At 38.1% G+C, this 25,146-nt stretch overlaps 2 protein-coding genes across 3 annotated transcripts in view; both read right to left on the bottom strand.

Annotated features, from left to right (window-relative positions):
• The window catches only part of DPYS (dihydropyrimidinase), a 30,358-nt gene extending 18,093 nt beyond the window's left edge, over positions 1-12,265 (bottom strand). Inside the window, exons 1-4 of one of the 2 annotated variants that reach the window (XM_077782525.1) lie at positions 11,836-12,265; positions 8,518-8,676; positions 6,209-6,388; positions 5,207-5,396 (exon numbers count right to left, since the gene is read on the bottom strand). In XM_077782525.1, the coding sequence (XP_077638651.1) occupies positions 5,207-5,396; positions 6,209-6,388; positions 8,518-8,676; positions 11,836-12,105 (799 nt within the window). In that variant the 5' untranslated portion in view covers positions 12,106-12,265. The remainder of the gene's footprint in view (positions 1-5,206; positions 5,397-6,208; positions 6,389-8,517; positions 8,677-11,835) is intronic. The other variant, XM_021546423.3, reaches the window with a different exon arrangement.
• A 7,172-nt stretch (positions 12,266-19,437) lies between these two features.
• Positions 19,438-25,146, bottom strand: part of LRP12 (LDL receptor related protein 12) — a 50,405-nt gene continuing 44,696 nt past the window's right edge. The window contains exon 7 of the mRNA XM_021546567.3: positions 19,438-22,646. Coding sequence (XP_021402242.1) covers positions 21,783-22,646 — 864 coding nt within the window. The 3' untranslated portion in view covers positions 19,438-21,782. The remainder of the gene's footprint in view (positions 22,647-25,146) is intronic.

The raw sequence follows: 25,146 nt of genomic DNA, 5'->3' as shown, positions 1-25,146 counted from the left end.
ACTTATTATATTTTAGATTATTATTATTATATTTTAGATTATATAGATTAATACTTGAGCTCAGTGGGAGACCACCATTTTTTAGACTTGAAAACATGACTTTGGCACTTATTTACTGTTTTTTACATTTTTGGAACTCAAAAGCACTGACTATGAGGCCATGCATGGAAGTCATATGACCACTCATTGATGAGAAGATTTGAATAGATTAGTGTTTTCTTAATTCAGAGCTGAATGATGAAACCTAAGAAGAGACATGGATAAAACCAGGAGAATGGATGAAATCAGGATGAAACCTGATTCACCTTAGTTCAAGGTCTTCCCTGACTCTTTCAGGAACCCTTGGCCTTCCCTAGCCAACTCCAAACATTGTATTTGAGGGTAGGCTGCCTCCAATCTAGATGTATATGGAGAAGGTCTGGTATATATAACCAATCTATCATATTTACCTATTAGTCTTTTGACAGATTTTTCATTATCAAAGCTACCAGAAAGGGGGGTGGGGGGGAAGGGAATTGTGGTTTGTGTCTCTCCTACTGCATTTAAACAAGCTAAAGAAGCTTTCAACCAAAGTAAACCTGAGTATGAAACATTAGGACATAGCTATAAATTATTAAAATTAAATTTACAAGAAAAGAATATTTTTTTTGCTCAATAAATTCTTCAGAGAATTATAGGAAAATTATTTTCTCATCATGGTTTCACCGTATGAAAGTGAAAAGAAGTTTCTAATCTCCCAGTTGGATATGCTGAACTGATTCTAACTCACGTACCATAGCTGATGACAGTATTTCTGCAGTCAGTTTGAGCTGACCAGCTCCCTTTGTTCCCATGAGTTGGGAGAAGTAGAAGTTATCCCCTCAAGTGATTTTGAGTCTGAGCACTGCAGTTTCAACAGACTACCTCTGGACAGTTCTGCTGAATGTGCAATTTCATGCATTCCACTTGGGCATGACTAGCCAGCCTGGAGGATACAATAATATCAAGATTCTGCTTTAAACCTAGTAAAAAGGAAATTTTGCACTAAGGCTCTTTCAGCTGAACTGGCAACAAGGAAATTCTGCATTAAGGTTCTTCTAGCTTGATTGATTTCTGCCTATAGGCATAGAAGTGAAGTAATGCAGTAATAAATCATGTCTTTCAAATTGTTATATTTCCCATCATTCAATTAAAAAAGGAACCACTAAGTGTTCTGCTGTTTGGTCTTCCTAACACCTCTGAGCAGCTGGTAAACAGCTATGTATTTGGTGACTTTTTTTCAGATGCCCTAACTGGCTAGCCAGAGCTATTTTTAATAGATTACTTTATCAAAAAAAGAGCATTCAACTGTTATTTTTGTACCACCTATGAGAACTCAAAAAGAATTGCAATACTAATAAACATCAACTAATGCTTACAGATTTGAAAACTGGTCCATATGTTCTTATTCTAGTAGAAGTTTTAGATGCACTTAAGATAGGGTCATATGGGGCAAAGATGCTCACAAGCTGTGCTCTGAAAGGAGCAGAACTGCAAGGCAAGGTTTATTGAATCAGGGATAGTATTGCATCCATTAGGCTATATACAGCCTGGACCTGAGATGTCCTGCATGAGACAGCTAAAATGATGACATTTTTAGTTGCATTCCTGTGCTCAGAATCAGCTTGAGAGTTTGTATTCCCTCAGCAATGGGCATGCCTTTCCTCTCACTGAGAAGAGACATAACCCATGACTGTTGGTAGGAAGCAATCTTGTTAGCCTAAGTAAGCTTCTTACAGTCCGGCCAAGGACATCTATTTCTATGCACTTTTTTTAAAAGTAGAAACTTTTATAAAAAAATTACTTTTTCAGTAAGATTGTGCTCTCCAGATTTCCATTATAAAGTCCCATTTCCTGGCTATAGCATCACATTAAATGAGGAAAGGGACATGATTTTAATCATCACACAGGATGATCTTTAAGGTCCCTTCCAACCCAAACCACTCTATGATTCTATGGTCTCCAGCTTTAGCTGAGATTTAGCTTAGATTGAAAGCATTTTTTAGGGGGACATAGTATGTACCCCTAAATCACATTTTATTAGCCTTGCTCTCTCCACAAGTATTTCTGGTGGCAGGAGTTGGTGACAAGGCCGCATTAATTTTCCCCAGTAAGTTCACATCAGGTAATCCTCATGAGGAGAAGGAGCTGCACTGCCTGACATGAGAGCTCTTGAATCTTTTATTCTCACTGGAGGGAAGATTTTACACAATAGAAGGAAGACAATGCCTTTTGTCTTCCCACTTAAGGGAATGAGAGTGTCATGCATACAAATATACCAAACTGCCCTTTTGTAGAAGAATACAGTTCCTCTATCTACTCTGTCAAGATTCAAGGCCATATTTTGCACAGGCATGAAGAAAAACCCATGGAGACAAGCAAGGACAGAAGTGCTGTCACACCTGCCATACACTGCTGTTCCCACAGAGGTGCTGTCTGATCCTCTCAGTGAAGAACTGATGAACCATGGCTTTGGCAAACAGGTTGATAGGACCCCCCAAAAATAACAGGATGGGGACATGAGTTAGCCTGTTCCTCTCCAAAATGGTCACATTGTGAAATTTTGGATTCCCTTTTGAATATTCAGCAGCTATTACAGATGTACATGAAAAACATGCTGCTATAATCTAGGTTTCCTTCCTTGAGTGGTGTTGCTGGAAATCAGATCAGACATAGATGGTGAACTCTGGCATGTAAGAGAGAAGGAAAGACTTTTGCTCACCTCCTTCTCTTAAATTTGCTTAATCTAAAATAAGAACTGCTGTTCCTTTACACTGTGTATGACTGATTGTAACCTTCAAGGTCTGAGCCATAGCTCACTGAAGACAACAGAATTATGCCTACTGTTTTGAGCAAGCTCTATGTGGCCTTCAGCCTCTAATATTAGCTCTCACCTTGTTTAGCTAAATGAGTGACAAGGAAGAGTTGGGCTCTGACTTACATTTTTGACTAAGAAAATCACTATCCCAAAGAATTTGAGAAGTAATGCAATTGCAGTTCAATTCTGGTATCATACTGTCAACTTGAAAATAGATTTCACTCACTGAAGATGCATTTCCCCCCTTCTGAGGTCAGTGATGGAATTGGAGGGGATATCAATCTTCCTCTGACATGAACAGGGATGAATATGCACACACACTTTTTATTTCATGCTAAGTGCTTGAAAAGGAACATGAAAAATTTCACAATTGTGACTAGCAGGAAGATAGCATCAAGACATGGAGAAATGATCTTGAAAAGATGCATAAATTGTTTTAGAGTGAATATTTCAAATGCTTGAGAGGCTTCCAGTATTTAAGAGTATACACAACTTTCACATTTAGAGTAGTTTTTAACCTGTCCAAATTGAATGTCTTTCATCAAAATACTTGAGTTTTATTTATTTATTTACAGTCATTCATACAATACTTGAGAATACTTTTTTTTGTCTGGAACTCCTTGCTTTTTATTACCACTCTTTACTGAAAAATGAAAAATAACTTCTACTGACACCAACAGTAGTGAATTTCCAATTACCAAAATTAATACAGATCATTCTCATTAAAAACTACAATTTTTGTAACTACCTTTGTGGTACCCTAGTTATCTTTTGAAATTTCTTAATCAATCTTAGATTTCTTTTTTCTAAACAGTATACTTCTGTGCAGATCAATATGAATTATGAAAATATGTTATATGTTGCTGTGCACAAAGGGAAGCATTGGTGAATCTGATTGCAGCAGCCCAGGAAGCCATAAAATACAATTTGCACCACAATGTGCATCAAATGTCCCAGTTTTTTTCTTAGTACATATTGGAAAAGCATACACCTATCCTCAGTAATCAAACTGGCACTGCAGACTTCTTATAACTCACACCTAATCAATGTTTTACAGTATTTACTGTCAGCATAAAATTCTTTACTTGAACAGTGTATTATAAAACACTGGCTTAGGTCTTCACAGCCAGTTTTTCATCTTTAATCTGGGTATTTCACTGTTATCATAACTTCTTAATGTTAATGTTCACATGATGCCTGTGAATTTACAACCAACAGATGGATATAATCCACATGCCTGGCAGCACTGGCATCTAGTGGAGGAATCCAACATAGCACAGTACAAAAAGATGTGCCAATAAAATATATTCTGGTAAGTTCTTTTACAAACTTGAATTACTGCTGAAACTTACTAGAAGTCATAGTCATACATATTGTGCATAAACATATCCATCTATATTAGTACAATGACATTACACTGTGTTGATTTATCATGATTTCATTCTCTACATTTTAATATTAATAAAATACTCCCCCTCTGTAGGCATTATCTAAAGAAAAGAAACAGGGAAACAGAAGTGTGTATGAAATTCCTATCAAGTCAGGTGAAAACAAGCTGTAAATGCAAAAGATGTAAAAACATAATAAAAAAAGATGTAAAAAGATAATGAGGACACATAATTTTAGGTCCTCCAAATCTTGGGCTCCTGTCCTGCTCCTTCCACCTTGGTAATGTCTCCTCACAATGCTGTTGTTCCACTTGCTGCTGTGGATGAACTTATAGATGAGGAGATAAAATATCCTGAATACCTAAGAGCCTTCAGGCTCCTTCTAGTCTACCTAACAGGAAAGTCAGCCCCCCTTGGCTGATCAGAGTTATTTGTGAACACTGTAGTGCAAACCAGAGCAACTCTGGTGAAAATCAAGGCTTTCAAACATTGTCATCTTCACCATGACTTTAAATGCCCAGTGAATAGGAGTCATCGTGGCACTGTCTGCAAAAATATGGTATGGTCTCTGTTACAGAATTTCTCATCAAGGTATCTGGTAAAGTCTTGCAAACAAACTCAAGGGAGGAGAACAGTAGAGTATTTATTGTCTTGAACTGGTCACATGATTTTTAATGCAATATTGCTGTTCTGGTGATCACTTTGACCTTGGCCTGTATTTTGACAGTGCAAAGAGAAAAAAGTTTGCTCTGGGGAGAAAGGAAAGTCTCAATTCTGATTGCTGTTCTTCCACATTGCTTCCCTTGGGCCCAACAACACACACACACATGCACACACAATTTAGACATCCTGCTCCAAGAAATTCACCCATGATCTGAAGCTTATGATACCCATGAAAAGTAAGACACTAATGCTGAGTTTGGTTTTCTGTGACCCTTCCTCCAATGCCATTGTCCAAATAGAAAAGAATTACAGCTTTTACCTTCTCTTCTTGCATTACTTATCACCTTTGCTGAAGATTTACTCATTACATGGACTACATAAAGGGGACAGTTTACAGCATTTGCTATGGTAATTGCTCTTTGTGTAGCTTCAGCTTCCACTTCTTCAGGACGACACAGTTCATGACCCTCAGGGCCAGTTATTCCCATTGCCAGCATCTTCTTTGCACCCTGAATACCAAACAAAAGCATGAAGAAATCTTAAACTGTATCTGTGGTGTCATGAGCATGCTGTCAGTCAAATTGATTCTGAACCAGCCATTGCAACCAGTTCAAGGCAAAAAATAACCAGGCAGTTATGATTTTTTTTTCCAAAATAAGTTACTGTAGTTTTATCTGAAATCTAACATATCTCTCAATAAACTCAGGTCTCAGAATACCTAAGTAAATTCAAAGAACAGACTTCACTGGCTTGCAGGATTAAATCAGTGCTCTTGAAAACCCTGCCACTCTCTCAATACATACACCTAAATATCATGGCCAAGGACCCTCATTGGAAAGAAAAAAAGGAAAAAATAAAAAATTCTTACCAAGCACAAAAATGCATATCCAGAAAACTCCAAGCATTTAAGAGGCCAAAAGGTTTTGTCTCTACTCTGTTCCAGGAGTTTTAGTATTGCTGATTTGAGATTATTTACAAATGAATTTATTTCCATTATGGGGCCTGGGGTGCTGTTGACTGGAATAGCTGAAGAAACTATTCTATTATAGCCCCTCTAGTTATCACTGATGTCGAGTATCACCAGTGGAGTTTTACCCTCAGGGCCCCAGAACTCTCAGTGCCTCCACACAGCGCTAAGGTGGCAGAAGCAAGTATGAAGTGAAGCTAATTATGCATAGAGGGATGTTGAGACTTCTGTGCCCAGCCAGGGGAGCTTTCTCCATACTTCTGGATTTGCTTCTGTTATATAAGCTAACTATGTCTGGAGAGACCTAGGGTCAGGACCATCCTGACTTTGATGGACAAAATGTCAAATGTGCACCTGTGCAATTAGTTCCCCATTCTCCGCATGGACTTGAGCAACTGCCCCAAGTTCTTTACAGCAGGAAAAGGCTTCATATAGCTCCTCATCATTAACCATGTATATATCTTTATAGGCCATAAACATCTTGAAGGAGTTGACACCTTTGTTTTGAACAAGACTTTCCATTTCTTGCTTCACCTGAAAAATACAGCAATTATATTTTACATAATAATAAGTTTTTATAAAGAAATTTTAAGCATAAATGGTGAACCTTTACTCACCCATCAAACATATGTTCAGTACAAATGGCCCAAGTCACATATTTAAAGACTTAGTCTTTAAATATGTCTTCTTGCACCAAACTGATTCTCAAAATATATAAAAGAGTAGCACTGCAGTGCAAATATTGGAAGCACAAGTTAATTGCAGGAGGGAATGCTTTTTAGAAAGGTAATGTGGAAGAATTTTATTTCAAATAAACCTCTTGATGCTGAAAACACCCATTCTAATATTACAGTCAATGTGTCCAACTCACACAACATGGACATTTGTGCAAAACTGATTTTCAAAATTGGATTGCAACGGGCTGCAGCTTCTACCAAACAACATGGTGACAGAAAAGATTTCATCTTTTAGAGCTTTGTCCTTACTCTAAACACAACACACACAGCCTTTTGAAATATTTTGTTGTCAAACAAAACAGCTACAAAATGTTAAGTGCAGGCCTGCTTTTTTTTTTTTTATTCACTACTTTTTAGGATCCTCTGCTTCTGCTAGAGCCTATGAAGCCCAGCAAAACATTACATCACAAAGAAAGAAATACACGTATCTTAGTCTAAATGTTTCTTGTACAACTAGTTAGCTAGAAACATATATTACATAACTTTGCCTCTCCCTTCCCAGTAAAATGATGGTTACAATAATTGACAGGTATCTGTAATGCTATTACAATTTCCATGGGATTAATTCCTTTCAAAAAGTAAAATATTATTTTTCATCTTCTCTCTAATAATCTGGTTGGGTCTGCCCAAGAAGTGTAAGATATGTAAAATATTCAAGGAAATATTTTTTAGTTATCCAGAGGAGGAACGGGAGCACATCTTGAGTGGGAGTTATCAAATAAACACCTGACAGAAGGCCCTCCTCTGGCACAAATATAGAGGCATATCATTTATCCTCTTCACAGTTTACTACAACTAACAGAAGGCATAGCAAAGAATGTATGTTTTTAATTAATAGTTCAAATCCTGATGAGATGAGAACTCATTAGATGGGCATGACATAGTCTCTTTCACCCAGGCCTTTTGTAGCTACAAAATACCCAATCTATTTCTTTTCATCTTGGCCTTTATAAACAGTTACATTCTTAATATGAACTAGAACATTTAATTGATTTACATATCTCTATTTTTATTGGATTCTTTATACAATTCCACTATTGTCTGCTGAGGCTGTTTCAAATGCACATTACTCAAATTTCATTGGAGAATTTATTTCATGACTTTGCCTTAAGTTAGAAGTTGTGGTCAGCCTATTTTAGCACTCAGTACACAGAATACCAAAGATGTGTTGTTTGCAGAATGAAGACTTTTGTGCATATATTTTGGAATTTAAAAATTAGAAGAAGTACTCATATATAAAATAGGAATTTACTTAATATATCTGTGTACTGATGCATAGTTCTCTGAGAATCCCAAGTCATCTTGTAAAACATGGATCTCATTCAAATAGATATCAAGCACCTGAAAAATTAATTTATCAGTAAAGTTTCAAGCTATCAGCAAATATTCAGTCAGCAAAGGTGATTTTCCCATATGTAAATTCAAAAAAGGTTTTTAAGATTATTTCACATTCAGTGTACTATTGGCTACAGTCTTGCTTTACTTTAAATGGGTTTTACTGCAATCACCCAGGAAAAAAATTTCATTTCTTCTACAAATGAAAGTCAAGTACCATATTTTTCATGTATACCCTTACTAAATAAAAAAAAGAAACAAAAACCAAAACTACCAAAACTCATCAGAAGCATACAATATCAAGTGTTCAAGCAACAAAAGACAAAATTATTGTAAACACCTCTTTCCTCCTCTGACCTGCCTGGTCTTGGTCTTGCACAATCCCTACCTTTAACTTTGTGCACTGTTATCCAGAGATATAAGCTATCTGCAGACTTTCAAATACATATACTCTCAGAAGGGTGTGGGCTATTTCAAATGTTGTTTTTAATCACAAAACCACTAACCAGCAAGCACTATTTAGCATGTGAAGACTGATTCAAATCAGGTGTGGCACAAATTTATGGAATTTAAATCAGCTCTTGTTTCTACCTTGTTGCTCCACCATGTAACTGCCACGTGCAATGAATAATCACAGCAGACTTTAGGGTCTGCCCAGCTTTTCCATGTATCAAAAGCTTCAGTAAGAGAACAGCCTTTCTGAGGGATGGCAAAGTCGATGATCATAGTGGTTCCTCCTGCTATAGCTGCCTGGAAAGAATAAAGTTAGTATTTAGCAATCAGAAAGAATGCAAATTTCCTCCCACCCTCTCCAACTCCCTTACATCAATTAATCTGGATAGACTGAAAAGCCAAAAGCCACTGAGGATTTCCCCTGAGTAAAGTCCAGACTTGAAAAATGATTATGGAGATTATTTTCACTTGCTATGAGAAAAATGTACTCAAAACCACGCTCAAGAGAATCCAAGTGAAATTCTCATGTTGAAAGAGAAGTTTCTCTTCATGTACAAAAACTTATCAAAGACTGGGAGATGTGTCTGTAGTGTTCATGCATCAGTGACAATCCTCAAGTGTGTGGAATCACTGAGGAAGAAGAGCATTAGAAGAGCACAGTCAACTTGAGATGTGCTTCCTCAGAGTCTATGTAGTAGAAAAAACAAGCCTGAGTGACAGGCAAGTATTAAGGGGAAAATACACAACAACAACAAAAAACCCCACTGAGTTTGAAAATATAATATGAAAAGCCCCAAATTCTAAAATATTTTACAAGTGTTTTAAAGCATATTTTTATTAGTAACAGGATATCATTTAGTAAAAGTGTATAGAGGGTTTTAAATAGAATGAGCAATTTACATCCTCTACAAAAATGTTGTCAAGTAATAAACTAAACGACAACTTTACTTAACAGATGAATGGTGATCAAAAATTGCTTTTTAACCAATAATTTCCACTCTTCTTTATGAACAACTGAATTATTACTTTTCTTGCCTTTGAAGGAGAAGAAAGTTACTCAGATGCCAGATCCTTGACTAAAAGAAATTGATCCAGTACAGCTCCTTTTTTGAAATTGTTGCTTTCTTCCAGATTAGCAAAAGAAATCCTCTCTATTGCTCTGTCCCTTTGCAAAATGGTAATAACCAATTCAGATCAAAATATGCACAGTTCAAATTCACAGGATCAGAGAATCACAGAATTAACTAGGCTCAAAAAGACCTCTGAGATCAAGTCCAACCTATGACCTAACACCACCTGATCAACTAAAACATGGCACTAAACGACACATCCAGTCTTTTTTTAAACACCTCCAGAGATGGTGACTCCCATTTTTTCCTAATGTCCAGCCTAAACTTCCCCTGGTGCAGATTAAGACTCTTGTCCTCTTGTGGGTTGCCTGGGAGACCAAGCCCCACCTGGCTGCACCCTCCTTTCAAGGATTTGCAGAAAGAGCTGAGGTCTCCCCTGAGTCTCCTCCAGGCTAAACAGCCCCAGATCACTCAGCTGCTCCTCACAGGGCTTGTGCTCCAGACCCTTCACCAGCCTTGTTGCCCTTCTCTGGATGCATCTGAGCACCTCAATGCTCTTCCTGACTTGAGGGGTGCAGGACTGGACTCAAGGACAGCACTCAAGGTGCAGCCTCACCAGTGCCCAGTACAGTGAAGAATGACTGCCCTGGTCCTGCTGGCCACACTATTGCTGATCCAGGCCAGGATGCCATTGGCCTTCTTGGCCACCTGGCACACACTGGCTCACGTTCACTCTGTTGTCAACCAGGACCCCCAGATCCCCTGGGCACTGTCCAGCCACTCTGTCCCCAGCCTGTAATGCTGCAGGGGGTTTTTGTGGCCGAAGTGCAGGACGCTGCACTAGGACTTGTTAAACCTTGTATTGTTGGACTCAGCCCATCTATCCAGGTCCCTCATTCCTTTTCCTACAACAATTAGTCTCTTTCGTCCTTCTGTTCACTTCAAAATCAGAATAATTGTAAATATGTCAGTATATTTTGCAAAAAGAGAAGTTTGGAGAGTGACTGTCGTGGTTTGACACGGAAAAAGAAGTGACACAAGTATTTATAATCTCCAATTAATTGAGCAAAACATTTTCTCCAGGAAAAGTTGTTCAAACTGTCAAATATTTTTCAACAAGTCTGATTGACTTGTTTGTTAAACAGGATTTAAAGAAAGTTTATAGATTTCAAGAAAAAAAGAAATATCATGGGTTCCACAACTCCACTCGAAGTCTCTTTTTATTCCTACAACTTTTTCCCCCTCTATCTGTAAAGTGCCTTTACTTATTCAACTGAATGGGTAAATCTTAGCTAATCATTGTAGCATATTTCACAATAGTTGGAATACAACTCTATCTCACTGAATTTTTTGACAAAATATTTGTCAGATGATAACCTTCAGTGAATAGGTCTGAACACTTTCCACACTTTGACCTGGGTAAAGAATAGCCACAAATTAAAATTTTTTGACATCTGATTGCTAAGCTGGATCTAGAATTTTCTTGTAGGCACTGAAGTGACTATCTGGACATCCTGTTTTGCATATGCAGCCTCTGTTTTGCAGCCTCCCTGTTCTATAAGTACCTCAGTTACTCAGAAAACCTTAAAAACTTATTTTTTGCTTTTTAGTAAACCCCAGTTCTCCAGTGAGAGGAACTGGGTAGAACAGTCTCTGTGAAGGTGATGGCTAGCAGACAAGCCAAGTAGGGCAATGTGATAATTTCTGTGAACAAAGGATTTCAGTCTGCACAACAAAGCTCCTAGAAAAGTGCCTTGAAAATTTTGGTTATGGAAATTGCATGGAGATGATGCATAATACTGCTAATATGAGTAATTGATACACTATTCATATTTAGGGAATATAATAAGATCAGCTAAAAAGCTGGGAAAAAACCCACTCCAAGTGTAAAACTAGGAGAAATTAGATACTTTAATAAAGTGTATTTGAAGTGGACTTTCATTGAGAGACACAGTAAGCACCAAAGTGACAGAAAAAATGTCTGCATTTCCTTATGCTAACAGAGGAGAAAGATCAGATTGCCACAGAAGCGCTTAAACAGCACAGGGGAATTAAACTGTTGCTTTAGTTAACCTTTGCTCAGAGAAGCTTGATGCATGTACCAAAACAGGTTGTAATCTGCATGCTGACAGCCAGGGTTAATGCCTGCCTCACTTGATCCCTGCAATTACAATAGTTCCTGAAGGAGCCCAAACAACATACTGGTTGAGGGTGGACCTCTGAGTACGCCAACTGCTTTACAACAATGTCCTGGTCAAAGGGACAGAACAACTGGCCATGCTCAATTCACATTCTATTCTCTCTTTTAGAAATAATACTGGACAACCAGCAGGCACCCCTCTGAGAAAGCCCAGATGCACACATAGACGTGCACATGTGCACCCACCTTGGTTCCAGTATAGAAGTCATCTTTTGATCTGCTTCCCATGAAAGGGAACTCCATGTGCGTGTGAGTATCAATGCCTCCAGGGATCACCAGCTTGCTGGTCGCATCCAGCACAACGAGTCCAGTCGAGGGCTCAGGGTTTAGGTTTGGTCCCACCTGCTGCACCACTCCATCTTCCACATACACATCAGCCACCACAGAGAGGTCATAATTCACAACTTTTCCCCCTTTGATCAAAAGTCTCTGCCGAGCCCGGGTTTGGGGCGGCATGTCAGGAGGTGAGTGAAGCCTCAGCTCAGAAAGTTGCTCTTGCCTCAGAGTACTTCACTGCCCGCTCCTCCCAGAGCAGCAGCTCCCTCCCAAGGGCCCTAAACACACACCACAGTGAGCGTGTGGTGTCTGTTTAAAGTGACCAGATCACCTCTGGTCTCTTTAAACAGACACCAGAGGAGCTGCCCCCTCTGCCCCGGCAGCTCCACCTCCCTGCTCCGGGTGACACGGATGGGAGCAGGGCGCTGCCCTTGGGCCCTTTCTGCTCCGGACGCTGCCTGGACAAAGCGAGCCAGGCTCCCAGGGGGTCTGGGGTGCTCTCACAGCACCGGCTCCAGCCTGCCCTGTGCACCTGGGGCTTTGCAACTTCCTTAGCTGCTTTGAAAATGTGCTTATTTTATCATCTTGTGGTGCCCAAAAGCAAACAAAGTTCTTTGCAGACACATTTTAGGAAACCAAGGGTGACCTGAGCGCTCCACAGAAGCAGCTGGAGAGCCCAGAGATGACCTGAGATTCCTGCAGTCATGTCTGGGAGCCTGTGGGTCCAGTCCACGCAGAGGGAAAGACAGAGTGCAGTGCTCTGGTGACCCAAGTGCTGCACCCTTCTCAGTGGAGATGGTGGGGTCCACACTGCTCCCAGGCTGCTTCTCAAAGGATCTGGGACACATCACCCTCAGGATCCAAACACGGCTTCCCCCTGCCACTTGCAATGACACCACACGGACAGTGCTCTGGCCTGAGGGAAAAGCTGGGGTGTGTGTGCCAACATCCATGTGAAAATCAATTTCAGTATCTGATGCTCCCTCTGCCCCGCAGCCCTGCTGTACCAAAAAAACATTTAGACAAAGGATGCAAGATTTGGAAAAATCTCTTTCCCATCAGCATGTCACCTCTGTTCTTTCCCTTATCATGGGTAAGAGAGCATTACCATACTTTTACTTTTCTATCTGCTCATCCCAAAGTATCTCATCTTACACCTCACCTTTGTGCAACAGAACACAGACCTAAACTGGGATTCATAACCTGACACAGCAACAAAACAGATCAAAACTCATTTGGAAAAGCAGCTTCACTTTGCAAAAATTAAGTGACCTTTGTTAAGTGAGGAGAGGGGGTAGCAAAGTCAGAGGTTCATCTGATCATGTTTAGCACTTAATTTCCTATGCCAACCCCAATGGATAGTTAATGATTTGATGTAGAACAGCATGAACAGATTTTACAGGATTTATTGGCAAAGAGACTTCACCCTGAAATTTCAGTACCACTTCAGTACCTAAACTGCCAACTTAAAATAAACTAGTCACCTTCTTGTAATTTCTCCCTGGCAATGATTACTTAATATTTTCTATGAAAGGAGTTTTGACATGACAGACCGAGATAGTAATCTCTGAGTATGCTCTTGGGCTAGTGGCAGTTGTAAACTCTTTTTGCTCAAATCCTTCTGCCAAATTGGGCAGAGGGAGATCTGAAGGCAGATCAGCCACATCACAGCAGATCATTGTGTACACTGGGATATCTAGTTCCCTTTCTATGTGTGTTGCACAGGAAAGAGCTGATACAAGTTTCATACATAAATGCATGAAGAGTAGCACAGCTCTAAGTTCTATTTATGTCTGTTTCTGAACAATAACAGGCTTGAACTCTGTTTCCCCTCCTCCGATTTCCTCCTGCATAATTTACTTTATGGATCCTACTCTTAAATGCCTAAACCTTCCTATCTGTAACTTCATGCCCAGTTCAGAATTGCAGACCTGCCCACAAACCGGCAACGTGAAATCTTACAATACCGTACCTAGGAAAATTTGATTTATCCTAAAGGTGGTTTTGAACACATTAAATAACGTATTGGTATATAACAAGATTCTGTCTAAGCAGCCCTTCTATTTAAACCATTTGGACCAAAAAGATAATCTCACATCAGTTTTATCTATGTATATTTCGTAAATATTTAACAGCTCAGATGTCCCTAGAAAAAACAACCTGAAATACCATTGGTGGAGCAGAAGTAATACCTAAAATACTCAGAGAAGACAACTGGCCCTACATTCTTTGTGATCACTGAGTATCTACTGCTGGTCCAACAGGGATTCTGGCTCCTAACTGACTTCATAGTATTTACTTACCTACAAAACATTTTACCTTTTTATCCTTCTCTCTGCAGAGTTTAAAACAAATCTTTGCTCCATAGTCAATGTCTGATTCTGCACTGTTGTAGTGGCCTGGGCTGGAAGAGAGTGAAACTCTCATAGTACCTGGTATTGCTGTGTTTTGCATCTGTGCTGAATGCAGCGTTAGTAACAAAGGAAAGTTCTCATTATTGCTGAGCAGCACTTGCACTACTAGGTCAAGGGCTTTTCTGCATCTCACACGGCCCCACCAGCGAGGAGGCTGGGGGTGCACAAGAAGCTGGAAGGGGACAAAGCTATGACAGCTGACCCCAGCTGGCCACAAGAATACCCCTGGCCATATGGTGACATGCTCAGCATATAGAGCTGGGGAAAAAAGAAGAAAGGGGAGGGACAGTCGGCATATATAGATCTGCTTTTCTGGAGATGGCAGAACAACTGCCTGCCCCTGGGAAGTGAGGGATGAATTAGTTCTGCTTCGCTCACAAGTGCAGCTTTTGCTTTACCCATTAAACTGCCATTATCTCAAACCCACAAGTTTCCACACTATCATCCTCCCAAGCCAATTGAGTGAGTGACTGTGCAGTGATCAAATACCAGCTGGGCTTGAACCACAACCCTGCAGAGAAATTTCCTGTTAGGAAACATTAACTGATCCTAAAATGTTACATAGTAGCTCAACAATTTAAGAGCCATTGCAGAAAGTCTTCTAAAGCTCACAACTCTGAAGTTGAATCACATGCTAATGTTTTTGTTGTGTCTAGCAAAGCAAATAATCCTAGAAATCTAAATACAGAGTGTCTTGTTTAGTGTAACTACCACAGAAATGCAAGCATAAGAGGTTTCTCAGTAGTCTAATGATTAACTGATTCCATTTGAACAACCCTGAAGGAAACACAATCCGTGTCCATGATTTACCAAATGAAAATAATTTAGCAGATTTAGGCATAAGTTTGCAAGAAACAGAGGACTGAATTTTGGAACATCCAGCAAACCTTGAGGACATCTAAAAGTCATTATACTGCAGACACCATCAGTTTAAAGTCTTCTGAGACACACATACTCTCAGCCACTTCATCCTGGAATCTTTTAACTGCTACCTGCCTGCATAAAATACTATTTATTTTTTAATTTCTCCTGTAATTATTACACCTTACTCTTATCTTCCCTTTGCTTCCATTTTCACATTCTTCTTACCATACCTTAGTGCTGTAAAGCTCTTCTATTATCACAGTCTTCAGCTTTTTCTTAACTCCAGGACTCTTACTGGCATTAACGTTCAAATTGAAGTTGGTGAAACTGAAATGTATCTCAAAATGCAGGAGCAGCAGACAATAGGCTTTTGAACAAACAGAGACATTTTGTGAAGGAAACTAGAGGTTGATAATGAGCAGCAAAAAGAAAGCTCAGCTAATGAAGATGTGCAATTCATAATACCACTTATTTTTGACAAGTTTCCACCAAAGAAGAAAGACTGGATCATGAACCACATTTGCAATATGAGAAAATTAATAAAAACAGTACCAGCAACTTTCAGTAATGATGGATAAAGCACTAGGTTTTGGAGAATTGGTGAGTTTGAGGTGCACTCTGGATTTGCAGAAAGGAAAGAATGGTTATCTTCTCCCATATTCAGAAAGTCAGAAGGACTGAATACTCAGCAGGCATTTCTTTGCAACTCCTATAAAAAATCCATAATGCCTGTTCACCTGGGATTTACTTTCACACTCTTCTCTGCAGTGGGAATTTAACATTCATTCAATAAAGCCAAGTGGTTTAAATGTAATTGTAGCTGTAAAGTCTTCATAATTGCGAGACTGGTCAGGTGCCTTTGTCAAAACCTCAGAAGTTTTCAGAAGAGTCTGCTGGCTACTTTCATGAGATGGATTTTCGAACTCAAACAATTGGTGAGGTTTCAAGACCTAAGCTCTCAAGCCTTTTTCAGTTGTAAAAGCTTTCCAAAAGTAGCAAGAGTGCCCCATGGCTTTCTATAATAAAACAAGGCTAAAGAACATTAAGAAAGGAGTTCAATCCTCTAGTTCCACATCACCTGAATTACACATATGCTCTCTTAAGTACTAGGCTACATCCAGGATCCTAGTGCCAGTCTTTCCCCAAATACATTAGCAGTGATAAAGCCCATTAGCACCCAGCCTTGGGTCCCACCCGTGTGACACAAAGGAAGGTAGCCAAAGGTGTGTGTGTGCTGAAGACCATTCTACTTTTTAGAGAAACAGTAAGTAGTGACTGTTCTCTCATTTTCAGAATGCCAAATGCCTCCTCCTCTTTGATCAACACAAATGGTGAACCACAGACAGTACAACCAATGAAGAAAAAGGAATGACCAGGAATTCAGCAGAGAAGGAACTAAGAAGCCCTCATACTCTGTCGAAGTGCTCTTTGCTCTTTTCACTATTCACTGGCTCAATAAGGGTCCAATAAAATGTCCACTTTCTAAATATGTATGAGACAGCTCAACTCAGGCATTGAAGTTCTAAGTCTCACAGTGCTCTGGGGGAAAAAAACTCATCATACCTGTCAGTTATTTCCCAGTGCATAATTGCAGTCAAAGAAACTAAGTTCTTAGGTGGGATTTTTCCAAACTCCAAGAAACGTAACCACAAAAGCACAGGGATTAGTTATCTTTGGAAACTGTTATATTTACTAATGTATTGTCTAAAAAACACTACAAAATATTAGTTGTATTTTCTCAAACTCAACATCTATTGAAGGAACACAACGTCAGAACTATAACTGCTGGCCAACAGAGTAGATGAGAGAAAGCAAAACTGAACATCTCTGTTCCTTGCTGGGCAACTGCAGAAATACTATACCAGTTTATGACATTCCTCACTATCTTGTATATTGCTCCTCTTGTTCCTCTGGTGCACAAGAACTTCTTCCTCCAGCTGTGGCTATTCAAGGTGGTTCTTAACTAACCACAGGAAAATACCAGATTTACATCAAGATATTTTACAAGTTGTTTTTCCTCAATTATATAAATTGGAAAAGCAGATAAATCTATTTCTTCAGTTCTGTTGGCACACCCCCAGATGCATGATTATTTCACTGCAAAGGTACAAATGCAATTCTACTAAACCTCGGTAACACCGCAAGTCAGCAATGTTGTAATGAAATCTGAGATTTCTGCTCTGAATTCAGACACCTGCCTCTGTTAGGTAATATGCACAATGTATGCTTATTTCAGGGATCATGCTTAATCCCTAAAGCAAGTTTATTTCTCTGTCCTTTACATTTTGCCTAAGAAACCCTTATTATTTGTAGGGAAGCCCACACAAAACCATAACTCCTTCTTTCTTTCACTTACCTCCTGATTTGACATGTCCTACCCATTACAATTTATTTTTGGGCAGGTCTCCTGCAATAGTTTGTCTCAAAAAAAAAAAAAGAAATACTTTGTGCAATGTAATATAATTATATTCCTTTAGAGTGTCTAGTCTGTTTTATTACAACCTTTCCAAAATTCAAAATCCAGTGACTCATCTTTTAATTTTTTTGTTTCCTGTGTTCTCCACCCATTTCTTTCCTGCACAAGCAGCATAAAAAGTAACTACATAAAAAAACCTCAATTCTGTAAAAACTCTTCTTGCATTTGAGTCTTTTGTTCCATTCTTTGATAACAGGATGCAACTTGGTCACAAGGAGAAAATAATGCTGGAAGCTGAACTTTTCTGCTAGATTTCAGTGTGCATTGTAAAAATACCACAAACACTAATTTGTGCTCAGATATTCACAAAGATTAGTGAAATTTTGTTTACTATAAATGCCCTTTCTCCAAATGTGATTAGGAATCACTGCTTAGAGCGATGTCTCTCATTTCCTCCACAGAACATGTGGGGAATCTTGTCCGTCTGAATTCTTAGATAATACTTCAGTTTAGTGAATCCTACATTCTCTTCCCCCAAGCTACTACTCACCAGATAGGGGGAACTGCACATGAACAAAAACCTCAACTAGACATATTGACATGAATGTTGTGCTACAAAACTTCTCTGTTTCAAGTCCAATAATTATGGACTTTAATTTACTAGGATGAAGGGATGAAGCAAAAGCTAACTACAACAGTGAAATCCCAGTGGAGGATAGAAGGGAAAGAATTTTAACCATCAATCTGCTTACCTCTATGTACTTTTGGTGACTTGGCAAAGGGACAAAACAGTCCTTTCAGAACACACTCCATTTTGGGCAATTGACTTTTATCTGCTGTCCTGGAGGAATTCAGCTACCAATTGCTTATTTTCAGAAACTCACAAGGGAGGAAGAAAAGAGATAAAGTCAAAAAAACCCCACAGACTGACAAAACACTTCAAAAAAAAGCTTCATCACAACTTGAGGAAGAGTAAAACTTTAGCCTTAAACAAAGATTTATGGGAAATGTGCAGCACTTCCTCAGGACAACTGTCACAGCTGAATATTTGGAGATGTATATAGGAGCATAAAACATCCACTTTTCAGAAAGGAAACAAAACCTCATCCCAACACTAAAAGTCATGATTTGATCTGCAGTGAGTATTTAATATATAAACTTCACTGAAACAGTATTTGTGTCCCAACCTGAACTTGATTTCCCTGGATTGAATCCAAGCCTTGGCACAAAGTTCATGCCTTGGCATTCGGGTAGAAAGTGGAACACATAGTACAGTAACTAATTCCAGCATCCGCTCCAGCAACCTGTTTTGAAAGAAGAGTTATCAGCAACACTTGGTGAACTTGTACTGAAAACGAACTTTACTTTGGAAACAAAACAAGCTCTTGCACCATCTGAAGCTCAGTCAGCCCTCTCTAATGTTTCAAATTACAAAAAAAGTGTGGTATGTGAAAAAGAAAGTGACAAACTGTTTCCATGTTTAAATAATTTTACATAAGGAGAAAACTTGTCTCACAATAACCTAGATTCTTCAAAGCTGGCAGATGAAAGTGATTTATTACAGAAAACAAGATAATTCCACAGTAAATATTTCTGACTATTTTTCAAACTGCCCTAGTATTGCAGCTAAATCAAGAATCAATTAAACAAAACACTAATTCAAGCACTCCAGCATAAAAAGAAACAGGGTAATAATGTCTTATCAGAAACTTCAATAAAACCAAACTAAACAAATGCAACCAATCACTCATACATTACTCAAAAGAAAAATCAATCACTCCTTGTACTATCACTAAGAAAAAAAATCACTGCAACAAATTCACCTCATACAAATATGAATTTTATTTACAATTTTCCAAATTATCAATCAAATCCAACTTCTCAGTTAAATGTGTAGCATTTGTCCTTTAAAACAAATTAAATATTGTGTTCTTTTTACATCTGCAATATGGAGTCCATAGGTACATGCTATTTGGGGCATCTAATGGAACAAATTTAGATCACTATGTGTGTTAAACACCGAAGGTATTCTGTGAAGAGACTTTCTTTAAAATTTATCTGCCTCAGGGACAAGCATTTCCACAACCACTTTCTAATGACAATTAATTAGGAAGGTTTAAAAACCCAGTATTTTATACCAGGACATACTGTTCACATATACTTCAGGGTGTGTTACCATGTTCCTACTGCAAAGCTGCCTGCTCTATAAGCAACGCTACTGAAATCAGACTAGAGATTACCCACAGATTTAGATATTATTCAATGTGAATAAAAATGGCCATTGATGACTTTTACTTGAGTATGTGTAATTATGGGCCAACTTGTACCTGATCTGGTACCAGTGTGATGTGATCTGTTCTGAAACTTGAAACCGCATGGGTCATTATAATAAAATCTTTTACAACTGTATTGCACATAAGTTCCTCAAAAGCACAAATCTATGTAATTGCATCCTCAGAATTCACCTGCTGACTCATGAAAAAAATCAATCAGATGGTAAAATAATTTATTTTTCTCATCCCAGTGTCTGTGAATGAAGAGAAGAGGGAGAAGATATATACACTTTGGAATCCATTCAATTGTTTGTTCCTTCTGCATGTGATTTGTACTTCAGAGATGAGGATTTAAAAAAATAAACAGCCAGACAGACCTTGGATTTATCCTTAAAAGTACCTCAAAAACATAACAAAAATTCAATTTAGTTTTGATACATATTAAAATTTTAGTCAGTTCTGCCCGACAGCATAACACGACAGAAATGCACAAGACTTTAAACATGCTTTAAAATGACATTCAACAAAGTATTTAAAATTTAATAAATAGCATACAATCACACACAAATACATTTCATACTGGATCTTTAAGCCTACTAAAAACAGACTGGCAAAGAATAAATAAAACAGTAGTTGACAGTTTTGTTTTTAAAAGGTGTAGTTTCTTGTTGTTACACTAATAGCCACATATTAACCTGCTTATCACAAAATTGGAAGTTACGAGCTTTTTTCCTCGCTGATTTATTTTGCTCCAACATGTAATGTCATTAAAAAATACATGAAAAGGGTTTTCTTTTGGTTTTTTTTAAACAACCAGTCTGCAACCGAGTAAACCAGTTTTTAAATACAATGAATAAATAGGGAATTAGTAAAGCAAATTCAATTGCAACAAAAACGCAACACCCCAAGAAAAGAGCCATGGAAATATATAGCCATTGCAATATTAGACAATAATAGTACTTAAAGTGATAGTGCTTGTGCACTAAGCTCATTAGAGACCTTAATATGATTTTAGTGCAAATCCCTTGAGTCCAAACAAGCTTTATACCCTACAGTATTACGGAAAGATCTATTACCAGTTGGAACTTATTCTGTAGTGTATTTGTACATATTGGATATTTAAAGAACTAACATATATTGTAATATCTTCGGCCCTTTTTTACTTCAAATCAAAAAGACTAATGACTGGGGATTTTACATACTATTTGGCTTGTACCATATTAAATTGCAGTTTAGGAAAGTCAGTGATAAAAAAGCTTTTGCCATCAGTTTATCTATTATGCCTAAATTTCATATATCATTGCATTTTGTACTTCTGAAAGAAAAAGAATGCTCCTGGAGAAAGTTTCTCCTCCCTTTAAGTAAGTTCACATTATGATGAAATTCAAGAATATTTAGACAAAATGTTGAATAAACTCAAAGTACATATTACATTAACAATCCTTACCATATTTAGTATATTAAGTTACAAGTATGTTGGCAACAATACAACAGAGTCAATTCCTAAAGGAAAATAATTCTGTACAAATTCACCTGTTAATATTGGGTTAAACAGGCAGCCACTAAGTCTTGAGCAGCCATGTTTCAGGTTTGAACTATAGTACCAGGATAAACTAAATTTGAAACTAATGGGGAAAACTTCAGTTTAAAGAGTAATCCAATTATACTGGATACACACATTGTGTATTCAGAGCCATTAAAATGTTCACTCTTAGAGTTCCATAGTGTCATCCAGTATAAGAAAGTTTAATCAACCACACAGGCTAAAATAGCTTTAACATAATATTGTCCTGGATTTTTAAAAACTAAAAACTAATTTTAACTGTGAAGTACAAAACAATGACAGATATTGCTCCAACTTGTACACAATCTTTCCTAAACAATCCGTACCTAACAGAGTAATAATGCCTCATCGTCACTAGTTTCGTTTTTCACTGTTGCCTCTAAGCAAGTGTCGGGTATCTGGGCAGTGTGTACGATGCCACAGCTCTCACAGGGGCCATCTCGACTGCATGACCTTACACTGTGATGTGTTGCACTGTAAGGCTGTCTAAGCCCTGGTCCTTGATCTGAGCTGAGATCAAGTAGAGGTCTTGAACAGTCATTCATGTCAAAGTCTGATGCTACATCAGAGACTGGAATTAACATTTCAACATCATCATCCTCTTCTCTTCCACTTACCCCATTATCAAGCTGTCTCAAAGGACTTTGGTTCTGATTCACTGAGCTTGATCTCCCTAAAGTAAAGCGTACCCAGCGCAAGCCTTGAGTCATACGGCTTAGTGCGCTCGAGAGCTGGTGGCGTGCAGGACTTGTGCTTGGGGGCTCTACACTTGTCACTTCTCTTCCACCATCCGTGGTGCTGCTGCTGCTGCCCTGAGCAGAGGAACTCCCACACGCTCCCACTGCTGCTTCTATTGCTGTTGCAGGAGGGACTTTTTGAGGCAAGGTGGCAGCAACACCACCAACTGCCCCCGCTGTGTCTCTTCTTTCATTTTCTGTGTCTGTATCATCAGATTCAACTGAAAACAAACTTCTGTGAGTATTACTGCGTTCAGCTTCTCTATTAGTACTTTGGCTGGCAACATCGTCTCCATCCGCTGAGACCAGTGCTAACGATCCAGAATGACGCGACCTTGCAAAATTAAAAATTCGATTCCAAATGTTACTTGATCTGCCAGCCATAGGAAGTCTGATTGAGGTAAATCCAAGCTGAGATCGTACTGCCAGCCTCAGGTTTTCCAGAACTGAAGCCTAAATAAGAAGATAAGCAACAATCAAGCACTGACAGTCTGCTGGTAGTGTTCTAGCAAAGAAAAAATTATTAACTATTGTACGAAACAGCACTTAATGAAGCTAAATGTGGAATCTTAAATATTACAAAATGTTCCATCTTTCTTAATAAGAATCTAGTATATATAGCAAAAAGCTATTAAAAAAAAAGTGGTCATGACAAAAGTCTAGATGCTCTAGAGGAAACAACATTATAAACAGGCAAATTAAGTGGAAATACATATGCAAAGACAATAAAAGAGCAATTATTTCTATACAAGGTATATTTCTGCCCTAATCAAGGATCTCTAAATAAATACAATGTAAAAAGCAAGGCACTATAGTCTGGATATGAAACACAGATTAAAGAAAAGTACAACTAAAGACCCGCTAGAGCAGGCATACAAAAATCTATTACAGTCCTACCAAAAAGGTAGTCACTGTGGATTTTAGAGTACAGCACACAGAAACATGTCTCAAGAAGTTTAGGATTTGTAAACAAAGTCTTCCAGAAAGATTTAACAAAGGTGGCCACCTTCTTTATCCACTACCACAGGGCTGCCTCAAAGGGACTAAATTATCTTCTCCAGAGTGGTTTATAGTTTGATTTTTTCCCCCTTTCCTGATAAAATCTGTTAATTCCAGTTTCAAAATGCTTTAATGCTTCTGTTTAAATAAAATTATCTTATGTGTTCTAAACTATAAATCTCCCAAATTCAGTATACATTTTCTAATTATCCAGCTACAGAAGAATGCATGCTTGAATTTTCCTGTTTAAAATCCTGTATAACTTTTCAACTGTAAGGTAACAAAAACATAAGAACACAGACTCCTTTGTCTCAGGGATCCCTAACTCAAACTTAGAGAAAACACTGACTCAGCTAAGTAGTTCCATTCTCAAATAGGGCAGATCTTCCAGGTGCACATCATTCTAAAAATTTTCACAAATGTGTTTAGAGGACAAAGCCCATATTCACAACTTTTCATTAAGATTATGGCAAAAGTTAGAATATTCTTCAGAAGAGCCATTCACCAATTAAACCCTTAACATATATACATGTATTTCCCTTAATTTATAAAAACTGAAATTTAGTGTTCTCATGCTGTCACCTTTATCTCCCTTCCACCATCCTTCAGCCAGCACAGCAGAATAGCCAAACAATACTTCATCCACAACCCACCTCTTCCCCTAGTTCACAGGATGACTGAATTCAAGCACGCAGTATGTGAGTACAGCAACCTTATTTTCAAAAGCTACTAAAGAGGCTGCTACTCATCTTTGAAAATCCAGCTCTGAGGGCATGTATCAGTTTCAGGTCGAAAGCACTACACTGACATGAGAACATCCAACATTCATATAGCTTGAGACTTCTAGCAAATTTTGAATAACTATCTTCAGTCCTACACAGCCCTGCAATCTTAAGGTGAGTATTTTGCTGAAAACAAATTGAAACACACCTTGACTTAATACTGACTCCCTTTCCCCAACACTTTACCGTATTTAAAACTGCATTTTATAATTTATAGAAATCAATTTACATTGTGTTGAGTTTTTACTAATGTTGTCTCCTCTGAAAAACAAAGGTTTGAAACATTGCAACTTCATTGGTTAAATATGAGTAAAGTTTTTATTATGGAAGCATCAATGTTCTAGAATGACATTCTCTTTACTTTTGATGACCTCCTCACTAGTATTTCTTATTTCTATGCTAGTTAATTGCTCAGTATAGTTCCTTTAGTTTTCAAGGCTACAGAAGTCTTGAAATACTGGGAATTCACTAACACTCTCACTGTTTGAAACTATTGTACATGCATTGATATTTTATGGAGAGTGAAATCATGATTACACAGAAATATTATGAGGCAACTACATTTTATTATGTTTCATTATAAATGTTTGCCATAGAATTCCAATATATTCTGAAATGAACTTAAAATGTATCCAAAGAAACAATGCTTTATTAAATTTAAGTCAAACTAAAAAGTAAAGAAAATTTCAGTAATTACACAGATTTTTAAAATCTCCAGTACCAGCCTCTGACTGCAGCCACTGTAAGTCTGGGTTTTTCAGAACTGCTCACTATGAGGAGGTTTCATTTTAGTAAAATCCAAGATCTTTACATCATCTTCATGGGATTTAAAGATGAAAAAGGAGTCTGAGCAAGCTAGGTTTTTCTGAAAATCCTAACTATTCCTACACATATTCATGTACACCAAACCTGAAGTGTCCCACAGAGGGTAGGCAACACCATCTTTCTCCATCATCTTGTTATGCACAGCAGGCATGAATGTACCTACACACTGCATGTCTACCATTCTGCATTAGAAGTCTAGGTCCTCTTTCCCAAATTGGAAAGTGCCATCTTGCAATTATTACTTTCACAACAGTAATAGAGAACATACAATTAGATCTACCAATCTATTACTTTTCATGCAAGAGGGGGTTCAATAGTGTGCATTACTGGCCTGCAAAAGAAACTGT

The sequence above is a fragment of the Lonchura striata genome, chromosome 1, assembly GCF_046129695.1.
Source record: "Lonchura striata isolate bLonStr1 chromosome 1, bLonStr1.mat, whole genome shotgun sequence".
Lineage (NCBI taxonomy): Eukaryota > Metazoa > Chordata > Aves > Passeriformes > Estrildidae > Lonchura > Lonchura striata.
This window is presented reverse-complemented; position numbering and strand designations above follow the sequence as displayed.